The 12,745-nt window shown below is 42.2% G+C and overlaps 1 protein-coding gene across 1 annotated transcript; it reads right to left on the reverse strand.

Moving 5' to 3' along the window:
- Positions 1-749: 749 nt before the first annotated feature.
- Positions 750-8,425, reverse strand: PP2D1 (protein phosphatase 2C like domain containing 1). Its single transcript, XM_027782767.2, is given in 18 exon segments — positions 750-805; positions 808-908; positions 910-1,117; positions 1,120-1,265; positions 1,267-1,329; positions 1,331-1,727; positions 1,730-1,809; positions 1,811-1,836; positions 1,838-1,985; positions 5,044-5,446; positions 5,449-5,576; positions 5,578-5,617; positions 5,620-5,649; positions 5,652-5,738; positions 5,741-5,827; positions 5,830-5,929; positions 5,931-6,000; positions 6,329-8,425. Coding segments are annotated over 18 exon segments (2,286 nt in total). The 5' UTR covers positions 6,445-8,425.
- Between the last annotated feature and the right edge of the window lie 4,320 nt (positions 8,426-12,745).

The following is a 12,745-nucleotide window of genomic DNA, read 5'->3' on the forward strand; positions in this document are numbered from 1 at the left end:
TCCCCTAAGGAAAAAAATAGTGCACTAACGATTATGTACATCCAACTTGATTTTAAATTTGGATATTAATGTACTGTAAATAGGTACTCTGCATTGTAGTCTACATTTGTTTAATACTTTCTGTAATATTTAAGAGTTGCTTAAAGGTATACAGAATGTACAGTTACTTAAAGCTAACTTTTTTCCTCTCTAATCAAAGGGGGTTCTAAGTTCTTCCTTAATGGTTAGAACAGTAATAAATGATGCTCCTGTATCTGTAACATAAGTACTGCTGTCTGTCAGTAATGAACTTTGCAACTTTGTTTTCCAAAGTACGTTTTACTTTGATCTGTCCAGTATATTGCACTAATTCTTTTAGTTATTTTCATTATATGAAATCTACCAGGTGTGTCAGAAGAGATGAATTAGTCTATTTAAATGTTGAACTGATAGCAGAAACTTGTGCAGATTTTAAATTTGCAGTAATCTGGGTTTAGCAAGGGAAATGACAGTTCACCAGTGTTTAGTTTTATATTGAGGTGCTCAGGTTTGAATAAAGTGGTTTAAAAAAAAGAAAAAGAAGATTTTTTGATTACTGTTTCTTATTGAGAGTTCCAAAAGGTTTTATTGCATTTGCAGAGTCCCAGACAAGATGTCTGATTTACTGTATGGGTCAGCATTTAAGGTGATTACAAGTAAATTCATGATACAGCTAAAAATAAGCTTGTACTATATATGCTATGTCACTCCGGTTATCCTATGATAAACTTTTAAATGTTGAGGTAATAGGGTTTCTTACTGCATCTGTTCAGGAGTATAACCAAATAGTAATATTGTCTCTTGAACCTGCAGGTAATGCAGTCTTTTCCAGGTGTTCACTAATGTAGCTTGCGCTGTTGTTGTAGAGGGCCCCAGAGTGACCCTGCCTCTCCTGCAGTTCGTGATTCGCAGTTGGCCGGGTACATTTTTGTGTCCTCCTTGACCTGTAGTGGTGGTTTAGAATTCACTGGGGATCCAATCTTTAGCAGTTCTTGACCAGTGTAACTTGCAGGTTTGTCACAAAATATCTTGGAGTCCATTTTTTCTGCCAGTTACTGACCTGAGTCCTAATCGGAAAGGCGTGCTCCGGGATCCTTTGGGGCTGTCTCATGTGTTCAGACCCTATTGCCAGTACATTCTCTTACAGCTGTTTATGGGTGCGACTTGGACCTCTCACACAGAAAGTGTCAGTGTCTCTTTCTTCTTGCTCTGCAGTCTGTGACCATGGCTGAAAATTGTTGCATAGATACTTTTCTGTCCTCAAGCTGTTTCACTTCTTCAGAGCCACCTTGTCTGCTAGAATTGGACTGTGTTTCTCTCTCTGTTTGCTTCATTGTTACTGAAAAGAGACAGTTCTGGATCAGCTTGATTTTTGTGGCCATCGGTTTCCTTAGGAACTCCATCTTCACTTTGCAAATAGTTCCTCCTAGAACATTTTGGCTTATTTTGTTTCAGGTTGCCTTTCGAGTCAGCCAGAAAAATGTCTTTACTGGAATACAGTGTCTCTATTCTATCTTGCCGATCATTAATAGCCTTTGGGTCATTTAAGTTGTCTTCAGTGAGGGGCGTCAAATACTGACACTTAGACGGAGAAGTCCTGTTTTGTTGGGCACATTCATACATTCTAAAATAACGAGTGATTGTTGTTAGAGTTAATGCAAGTACTTCATTGTAATCCAAAACCTCCCAAAGCCCATGAGAAGCTAAAAAAGAAACTGGCAAGTGTCATTGATGGGAACAGGTACAGTATGAGGTACAGGTGTAACGGATCTTTTCAGCAGTGGATCTCCGATGTCCAAGATCCCTTGCAGTTCTCAGGGTGCCCCTCTACTAACCAGTCTGGTTTATTAGTGCTGATGTCTCCAGCATTCTGAAGTCTGATTTTTCTCTTGCTTACATTAGAAGTGCTGTGCTCTTTTGAGAAGCCATGACTGTTTCTGTTTTTACTTAAGACTGCATGTGCATTACTAAAATTAGAAGAAGGTAATATTTTGAATTACAGCATACTGATTTTTTTTAAGATACTGCTGTTGCATTAATGGCCTCTTGCTAAGGACTGGGGCAAAAACTGGGGTCATAGCTCAATTGTCTACTGTCACAGGCAATAATATGTGCATCAGTGAATCTGGTTCTATTTTACAGCAAAGTTTTCTGTGTTTTTTTTTCCCTCCCATTATTCAGAAGACTTTCAGAACTATATTATTCTGACTGCAACTAGACTCTTATGAGGAGTCTTAAGTGACATTTCATTCAGCTTAAGGTGCAGTCTGATAGAAACGTTGCACCTTGACTGGTTTTTAAGCAAGAGTGTGTAGTTTTCCCGAGATACATTCTCCTAGGGAAAAAAGGTGTGCTTTCAAAATACTATGGCTGAATGAACTCATAAAGAAGTTTTAGGTTCAGACTGTTTTTAGCAGTATCAAATTTCTAGTACCTGAAAGTAATTTGAACATCGTGTAGGATTTACAGTTTACTAACATGATGCCTTAAATCTCTTCCGCTGTTAAGGGACCCAAGGGAGCAAGAGTTCTCACAGTCCTCATGAGAAGTCAAGGACTAACTTCTTTCCTTTGGTAGGAATAGGTACTTTACCTTTCCCTCAACACATCTGAAATCTGCAGGGTGAGAATGAAAAGTGTTAGAAATTGCAACCCTGCAGGTGACTAGTTTTGTCAGACTTTAATGCAGAGCCTAAAGGAAAGCAGCTCTGAAACAGGGATGGGTTGTTTGAGATCCTCTGTGGCTATGCTGGGAGAAGACCAGTTTTTTTGTGTTAGAGGAGGTTATTGGTCTGCTCCCATGTGTTGGCATTCTTACAGAAGGAACTTAGGCGGGATGGTAGCTTTCCAGACAGTAAGCTGGCTGCAGTATGTTCATTTATAGTATTTTCAATATCATCTGGCTAGACTAGGGCACAGATCTCTGAAAAGTGTTTATGAGTAGGCACTGCTTATACGGTAGTTGTATTTCTTGGGAAGTATTGGCATTGTCTGGCGTAGGAGACAGCGAAGTGTAGTCTGTGTGAAGGCAGATCTCTCTAGAATGTGATTCAGAATATCAAACAAGGACACACTTTTTTAAAAATTGATTATGGAATGTAGATGCCTTAAGTTATGCTGTGTGAATGCTTCCTTGTGCTTGCTCCCTCCTCCTTCCTCTGATTTCCGTGGAGAGCTAGAAGATTGTCTAAAATTTCCTTTGAACCATCGGAGTAAGACCACCAGCTGTAAACCTAACAAAGGGCATAATATAATTCATGTGGAACAATTTGACTGCAAGAAATAGTAAAATCCAGTCACTTCTGGATGCAAGTCTGTTGTCTGCAAACCAGGGACAGGGCAAAACAATCAACAAAAACTAGCTGACCTATCAATGTGGGACTAAATGAAGAAGACAGAGCTGGCCAGCGCCACCATCTCCTGCTCCGCTTACCTGACCATCCTCTTCAGTTGCTTACCTGGTGCTGAAGGAACGTGTCTGCTTCTATGAGAACACATTCCTGGGGGGAAAATGAAGCTTGATGTTGTGCAAATATTTTTTTTGTGATACATTTGGTGGAAAATTAAGTGTATTAGATTAAATAAATGTATTTAGCAGCGGTTCAAAAATGTGGACTTTAATCATAAAAGGCTTACAGTATCTCTGATCAGCTTCAGGCCTTAACTCATTAGCAGAGCTTGAGTTTACAGTACCTTTAATTGCAGACAGCATAAAATCTCATCTGGGAGGAAAGGATGGAGGCAGGTAACTAGAACCAGAAAACTTAGGTTGGGTGAATTCTCTACCAAATTTTCTTAGTTTCATCTTACCTCAAGCTCATTGTCATAAAAATGGGTTTCTTCCCCAATAAGGTGAAAACAAATACGTCTGAAAATATTACAACCTTTATGTGAGTTAATACTGTGTTCCATTAAAGGTGGACTGCATCTCCTGAAAGGACATCCGAGCTAGCACTAAACTACCAGTTTTGATACCTGTAACAGTAAAGTTAACTGCAAAAATGCTTGTTAGAGAAAGTATGGCTATAGCAACAAGCATTGAGAAAACAGAGGAGAGGAGGGGGCATAGTGGACAGACCACAGTTACTTATTCACTGTTAGTACATTATTGTTTTTAATCTGATCAGGTTTTTCAAATGTGGAATATGGTAGGTTTTTTTCTTGCCTCCTGACAAAAATGAAGCCTCTCAAATGGTTTTTCCTTCCCCTACTGATGTTTGACCCTCTTGATTAATTTCAGTCAAATTTCATATGAAGAAATATGAATGAAGGAGTCTTACAGGTTTTTTGAATACACTCATCTGAGGAGGGCGGAGTGCCCACGTTGATGGAAAGCTGCAGTGTTAGCAAACTCCTTACTAATGCTAGGGAAAGTGATAGAGAAGTATTGTAGTGTTGGGTATGCTGGGATCTACTTCATAAGTAAACGGGTCTGAATTGATCTTCCGGAACAACAGTAAACAGCAACCAATTCTGATTTCGGAGATAAATAATTTAGATGATCTTCATCGATCACGTTTTCAGTTTGCTGGTAGCAAAATGTGGTGGCACTTAGTCCCAATGAAACAAATGAATAAAAATCTCTTAGGTGTGCGTTTCATTGACACAAGGGATTTACCAGATCTAAAATCAGAAGATTTGCAATTGCCTGCCCTAAAATGATGACACCTTAAACCTCTTGATTTAAAAAAGAAAAAAAGGGGGGTGGGGGCTTACTACTCTTACAGAGGTCACTTGTGTATTATGGAATGGTTCCTAACTGTGTCTTTCACATTGGTATATTGACTTTACTGCTTTAATTCAAATACCGTACTGAGGCTACTTATCTAGTAAATGTAATGCTATTGTCTGATACCAGTATCGGTTGCAAGGGAATTTATCATGTCTCCTTCATATTGTCAAGTTAAAGCAATTGCTTCTTATTATCTCCAGACGCCTACTGCCAACAAATCTCTAGATTAGCTTATTCTTTCTCTTCATTGGCTAGAGGGAAAAAAATAAAAGAAAATCCTGGTGTGGAACGTACATACCTATATTAGCAATGTGCAGTAAACCAGCAGCACTTTTGCCTGTCCAGGCTGATGGACTGTGTGTGGTGTTTTCAGAATGTTTTCTCTCTTCTTCCTCAGTGCCATCTGTCATTTTGCTGGGGATTCTTTCCACCAAACAGGTAACTGCTGAACAATCACTCCAGTGAACTTCAGAAACTTTATTGCTTTCCAGTCATAAAAGTCTATTCTTTCTCCGGAAGGGCTTGGAATATGCTTTGTGAATCCATTCGTAAGTATCAGTCTTGTTAGTCTCATCATTGCCTGGTTTATCTGAGAAAATCTTCTCTTTTTTGCTGTAATCTGCCTAGATTACTGTGGCAAAAGAATCTAGAATTTCCTGTTCATCCTTACTGTTTTTGTAGGAGGAATCCATTTGAGTAGCTGGCCAAGAAATAGAAGGAGAAGCTCTACTGCAACTGTTCCTGCAGTTGTCACACCATGAGAGCCATCAACTAACCGCAGAAAGCACAGATCTGACCTATTTCCGTAGTTGTCATGCACAATAAATGTCTTCCATGTCTCCTTGCCACGTGGAATTTTTATCTTGGAAATTGGTAATGCTTTTATTAAAGAATTATTTACTTGTACATACTAGGACTGTTAGTATTAGCAAAATGATGATATGATGTAGGAGTGCGATTATCCATAAGGAATTCATTTGAATAATCTACCTGTGTGTCTCGGAATATTCAGGAGTCTTGGTCAACTTTGAAATTAGTTTCTGTCTCTGAGCCAAAAGTGCTTCATTGTCAGTCTTTGTGGGCTATCGAAGCCCAGCAAAGCCAGGGGCTTTGTGGTTTGGGGTTTTTTGTGATAAAGTAAGTGGTATGGATATATTGTTTGTTGACATGCAGAGCAAAAAAAGCGAAATATGCTTGGAATCATTGTTCTCGGGTGCAATTGTGACTTTCTCCAGGTGATCTTCCTCATCTCTGGAAAGTTTACAATCAGGTGTTTTTGCGTTGTCCTGAGATTTTTCCTCCCATGTTATTCTATAAAGGAGTTCAATATGTTAAGGAGTTTTCATATTTTCATCTTTTACTATTAGGTAACACTACATAACCCTTGTTCTCACTCTCTTAGAAACTGAATTGCATCACTGGTGTATTAATGCATACATGGCCAAGAAACTGGGTAACCTATGTGAGATTATGTAAAAATTGTAACTAATAACTGTTAAAAATCAGCAATAACAGCAAATTCAAGAAGGGAAAAGTTTGGAAATAAGAGTTCATGACACAATTTAGATCATTCTTGTACCTAGCGAGGCTGTAGTCAGTTGTTTCCTCCTTGTGATTCAGTGCGTAGCCCTGTGCCTTGACACTGTTAAACTGTAAATACGAAAATTTCTCATCAGCTTTTCTGTATCTATTCATCACTTTCCAGACATGGTAGTAGAGTGTAATTCCTACTTGGCGTGGGGAGGGGGAAAGGCTTATTTAAGATTAAAAAATATACCGATCTTGCATGGGAAATATGAAATAGGGCCAGAAGCATTGGTGTACATGTTTATAATCAAATCTCACTGTCATTGCAATCAGTTTTAGTTCTGAGGACTTTGAGTCAACTGGAAAAAAATTATTTTATACCATTGCATTTAGGCGCACAGAAGATTAATTACATGTATGTGGACAATATTCTGTTGTTCTTGCTTGCAAGAGCTAGATCTTGCAATGTTCGTGTTCCTTTAATGTAGGATCAATTTTGAACGTGTCAGTTTCTAAGTCAAGAAAGCATAATGAAGAACAAAATGTTGTCAAATGGGCCAAGCAGTATTTGAGCTTTTAGGTGTGTGGGAAACACCCCTAGTCCTTGAGCTGCCAGACCTGTGAGCAACAGCACGCAGCCTCGGTTCTTCTCCAGCCATCAGGATGGAAGGAGGGACGCACTTTGCAACAGAGCTTGCAGAAGAGCAGCGAGGCTGAAAACATGGAATCAAGACCAGGTACTGCAAGGACATCATCTATAGCCCGCACGAGCCTCTCTGCCTGCTCTCCTGTCTCCATGCACCTCTTTTCCCACCTCAGCTCCTTGCTCCAGTCTCCCTTACCAGCTCAGTCTCCTTCCTTGATGCTGGTTAACTATTCTTAGGTCTGGCGCTGGTGCTACAAACCCAAGAGTCAGCTGTGGAGTAAGTCCTTGTGAGACACTTGCTGATAGAGACCAGCCAGTGCAGAGGGGGCTGCCTGAATTCACCTACCGGCACGTCTCCACTGGGCACCAGCAAACTGATGCTGCTTTTGAAATACTGTAACTTGGTCTGATTTAGGTAAAGTTACAAGAATGACAAAAGAGGCACCGCTTGATGCAGTCTCAGCCAAATTTCCAAGCCCTAGTTTAGAATCTGACAATCTTGGACATTCTCTATAAAATAGTTACTAGAATTTTGGTTTAATACATGCAAAATAACATATTCATGAAATCGTATTCTCAGAAACAGCTAGACCATATTACTTGGACTTTTTTCAAATTAATCTGCTTCAGGCTTGGAAAATTTCAGTATGAACAGTTAGTGTCTGCAGTTTTAAGTTACTGAAAACATGAGGCAACCCTATTTGTAGGCAGCACTGATGATTCTACCTGTCATTTGAAACGGGTAAGAAACCTTGTAAATACGAATATTGCTTAGGCAGCAGATGAAATGAGTTGTTTGAACGGCCGCTGTGGCCTGTAATGTGATGTACAGCTAAACCTTACAGCTGCTTGTGTAACAGCCTGTCCCCCTAGATCAGCATGTGACATAAATGTACAGACACCATAGTAACACCAAATCCTGCCTGCTGTGAGAGGCTCAGCTTGCCGGCCTATACATAATCAGTCTACTAAGTATGAAAACATAGTGTTACGCTTCAGTTCATTATGTTTAGTTTAGTGTTTAGTATTTGTGTGTGTATGGGTGAGAAATACCAGACAAAAATTCATATCTCACATGTTTTTAATGTATTCTCTCTCCTGAGATTTCTGACTTCCAGTTAATCTTTGTTAACTGCTGTTAATCCACCACCTGGGCAGACGGCAGTGGTTTAGCAGCGGAAATATCCCACAGCCACACTGCAAGAGCAGGCTTCGGTAATTTCATCCTGCTTCAACCTCATCCATTTTCTGGGGCACTGTCTTTAAACTTGATACAGCCACACCTTAAAGTAACTTTTGCAACTGTTGTCCCTTCCAGGATTTCAGCTGGGAAGTACATTTTCTTCTCCTTCACTACTTAACGCTTATTACTGGTGGATTATAAGCTTTTCCATGATTTGTGTTTCAACCCATGGGCATTTTTGCTTTGATGACACTTGACAAAATTCCGTTAAAGGCAAAGCTGCAACCTCCTCCACGCCCAATTAATCCTAATACGTTTTAAAGAACCAAGTGCGTCTGATCAGCTGAGGTAAGTCAGTTACAACATTTAAAAAGAAAATACCTTCTGAAGAGGGCGATACAGACTATAGTATTAGCAGAGCCACTTAAAAACCCCCTTATGACGCTGTAGCGTACCGTGAGCTTGCAGCTGGCTACAGCGCTTCGTCTGCTGCAGGACCATTCATGGGAAGGTTTCTCGCTCCACAAGAGGTGAGCATCAGCCTCCTTGAGAAATGCCGCACCACTTAGCAGGGCAGATAAGGTGGTACGTGATTAAAATAGCAGCAAAAGGTAGTGCTTGTGTAGAGATCCCTTTCCCTTTATTTGGCGTAGTTTGAATTTGAGACTGGGAGATAGCACAAGCCTTTTTCGCTGCTGTCATTGTGATTATGCACTAAGCCTGAGAAATGTTAGGACTAATATATACAGAAAATCTGGTAAGCTGGTTTTTGTCAGCCTTTTAAATACAAACCCATTTTGCATTTAGTGTATATAAACCCCCTTTGGATTAGAGACAGGAAATTGAAAACTTTCAACAAAACGTTAGTTTGACCTCAGTAAATTTAATTCTTAACACATATTTTATAGATGTTTATACCTTTGTAAGTGGGTGTAAGTGCTAACAAATAACAATTTCAGAGCATCAAAACAGTCCCACTTAATTACAATGTGTAAATAACCAGGTAACCTATGTAATGTCCTATGAAGACAGGCTGAAAGGATTGGCATTGTTCAGCCTGGAGAAGAGAAGGCTCTGGGGAGACCTTAAGGCAGCTTCAGTGCTTAAAGGGGGCTTATAGGAAAAATGGGGACAGACTTTGTAGTAGGTCTGTACTGATAGGACAAGGGGTAGTGGCTTTAAATTAAAAGAGGGTGGGTAGATTTAGACACAAGGAAGAAATTCTTTATTGTGAGGGTGGTGAGGCACTGGAACAGGCTGCCCAGAGAAGCTGTGGATGCCCCATCCCTGGGAGTGTTCCAGGCCAGGCTGGATGGGGCTTTGAGCAACCTGGTCTGGTGGAAGGTGTCTACCCATGGCAGGGGGGTTGGAACCAGATGATCTTTAAGGCCCCTTCCAACCCAAACCATTCTGTGATTCTGTGATAATTCATATAGAACAAGAAGATAGGCTACAACTTTTCAGTTACACTCATTTTGCTTGTAATTATTAAAAGGGCAGCCCTGATGTTAATTTTTTTATAGTATGCATACATTGCTTACGTTAATAACTGAAAACAGTGTAAAAACTAAATAAAAAATGAAACGTTCCCTTTGTTGATCTCTTACGGTAAAAAGATTGACCTGGATTTCCTTTTCTCCTTGCATTTCCCTCATCAGGAGCAGATACAGGCTCATAAGGTTTTTTTGCTGTCAAGTTTAAGGGTAACAGCGAGATACCGACAGCAGAATAGACAAAGCTAAAGAGCTCTCGGCCTCAGAGAGTGAAAGATCCAATTCAGCTCTCCAGCTCACTGCAGTCTCCCTGTGCCTATTTAGGGAGCCAAAACCCAACACTGCTGTATGTTCTGAGCTGAAAATAGAAGCAGGAAAAAAAAAAAAAAATTAGAAGATGTAGAAGAATGGGGAGCGAACCATAGTTTAAGATTGATTTTTGCCCTTGACAAAAAGGTACGTATTTACTGTTTGTGTCACAACAAAGAGCCTCCTGGTCAGTGCTTAGTCCCGCTACTAGGAAGGGGAGGCTGCCCCACCTCTGCCATACGCTGCCCTGTCCCTAAGAGGGGCAGGACTGAGGCAGAGCACAGGACTGCAGGCCAGGGGCTCGTATGGCAGAGGAAACCATCATCCCAGTAAACCTCTTGTTTCTGGAAACCCTCTCTAGCTGTGACACTTGGGAGTTGCTTGCTGTTTCGTATAGCAAGGAGAGGTTACTTTTCGTTTCTGCAGTTTGGCACTACAATCTCATTTTATAATTGGTGAAGGTGTCACTACCTGAGCCTTGAGGATCCAGGACCTGGTTTGTATCCAAACAGAAGAGTCCCATATGCAGACATCTCCCCTCTGACACACGTCGTTCCTGTCTCCACCCAGAGCGTGCTTCTTCCTTTGTCACAGTCAGCACTTAACTTACACAATCTAGTCCTGAACTCCTTCCTCCATGACGCTTGTTTCTTCATTATTATAATTTGTCACATACTTGGTCATAGAAAACAGTGACTATTGTTGATGCTGAAACCAGCACTGGGAAGATGCCTGCCTGCGGGTGACGGGAGGCAGCAGAGAAGGGGGCTGTGTGATATAAAATGGAGGTCACGGCCTCCCTGAGCTTCTCATCACAGTATTATCAGCCAATATGTATAAACAGGCCTCACTGCCACGCATTCTTGCTGAATGAGCACCAGCTTCCTTGCCTGGCTTTTCCTTCTTCCGTGCTTTACTCCTTGCCCAACCTTCCCTCTGCTCATGCCTCAGCCAGCGCTTCCCTCTCCGTATGCCCTTTGCCACGTGCCTGTGATGCCACAGTACCACAATATGGCTTCATTGCCTTCACACATTCAGTTCTGCTCCTTCCCTCCTGCCCAATTTCTCTCCCCTCTGAGCGTGGCAGAGTTTGGCAGCAGCATCTCCCCTGGAAAATTTTTTATGAGTGCATTGAACCTGCTTACAGAAACCATGGTGGGGACTCTCTTGGCATAGCCAAGACTGTCTTTCCCTGAGCTGGTGTGCCTGATACCACCAGCCCCTGCCAAGGACCCACCACGTGTGGCCAGCGGGGCCGTAGCATTTGCCATGGTGCTTGATGGTGCTGTGCAGCGTATGCCCAGCAGCATGGCCAGAGCCAGCACCCCCGCTGGGCAGGAGCTGCCTTAGTAGGTCCCAGTTTTTCATGGTCACCTTTGGCCAAAGAAGCAAAGAGCTAATATCCTCTGTGGAAACCCCTATGTAGCATTTTTAAAACTCATCTAAGACCTCTGAAAAGCTCTTCACCTGAAAAGACAAACTCATTTGCTAACCCAGCAGCCATGCCCTACACCTTCCCCCAGTTTTAGCAGAGCTGGCCTTCTCATTTTCCAAAAGCATCTGCAGAGGGAATGATGCAGAAGGAACAAGACATTGTCTCCCAAGTGAGTCAACTTAGGTGTGCACAGTAGCCTACTTACTGTATCCCCAGAAGCAATCATGCAGCTTGAAGGAAGTCTGCTATGAAAGGTGTGGGAAGAGACAAAGATGAACCTGGTGAGTCACAGGAGCATGCGGGGGGCAGAGCCTGCCTTCAGGACTTGGGAACACTCCCACCTCTAGGCCTGATAATAGGCAAGAAAGAAGGAAGTGATTAATAATTAAAATAATTATGGAATAAATTAAGATAATGTCTCCTTATTTATCTTAATTGTTGTACAAAACTGGAATATTGGGATTCCAGGCCCACCGGTTTTGTGTCACCCTATGAAGGGGAAACAGTCCCCACCATTAGGTCTTAGGTGACAGTTACAATTTGTGACACTGTCCACTTGGACAGAGGTCCAGCTTCTCAGCTGGAAGGAAGCATCAAATTGGGAAATGGCAAAACAATGGCAAACCCAGCTCTTTCTACACTCCAGCTATTTTGGATCTGTTCCTGGTAGATGGTAGGGCAGTGGTGGCAGTTCGTAACCCACTGAGAGCCTGCGTGGAGCAGAGGTGCAGAGCATCGAGTGGGGACGGCAAGCTCGCTGGCCTTGGCGTGGGAGGGGTGGTATGCGAGGTTTTGGGGATCCACAGAGAGAACTGTGGAAGATCCATGAAGATACCATAACTGTGCCTCCTGCACTCTCCTTCCAGTGGCACCCTGCCCCCTACCACACAAACCCACATCTTGGGTTGCTGCTGTACTGGAGTTCCTCTGCTTTTTTCAGCTGAACACACCACAAGTATAGTTGGTCTAAATGGAGGTTTTTAACCTATTTTGTTTCTGCAGCATAGCCAAGTGGTTAGCTGTGATGCCTGCGGTTGTGTCCCTGGTTCTCAAGATTTCGAGGTGCTCTCCCACACGGATATGGGGAAGGCCCAGTAGTGGGCTCACGTAGTCAGATGTGCTTAGGCCAGTGTAAACTCATCTTCAGAAATAAAAGGGGTTTTCTATGCGGAGTTTTATTCTCTAAATCAGTGTCATATCAAGGGTGCTGGTCAGCAGCTGCTGGGGTGCAGGTAGCAGAAAGGAGGTCCCTTCTGTCCCACCCCCTGCCAGCCGAGCCTGTGCCAGGCGCCCAGGGGTCTGCAAGGCTGCCAGCACCAAGTGACCTGCCCTGCATGGGGATGGGGTGTTAGCAGAACTGTCAAAGCATGGGCAAAGTGTGCTGCATGGGATCCCAAAGAATT

The sequence above is a fragment of the Falco peregrinus genome, chromosome 5 (assembly GCF_023634155.1).
Source record: "Falco peregrinus isolate bFalPer1 chromosome 5, bFalPer1.pri, whole genome shotgun sequence".
NCBI classification, from domain to species: Eukaryota; Metazoa; Chordata; class Aves; order Falconiformes; family Falconidae; genus Falco; species Falco peregrinus.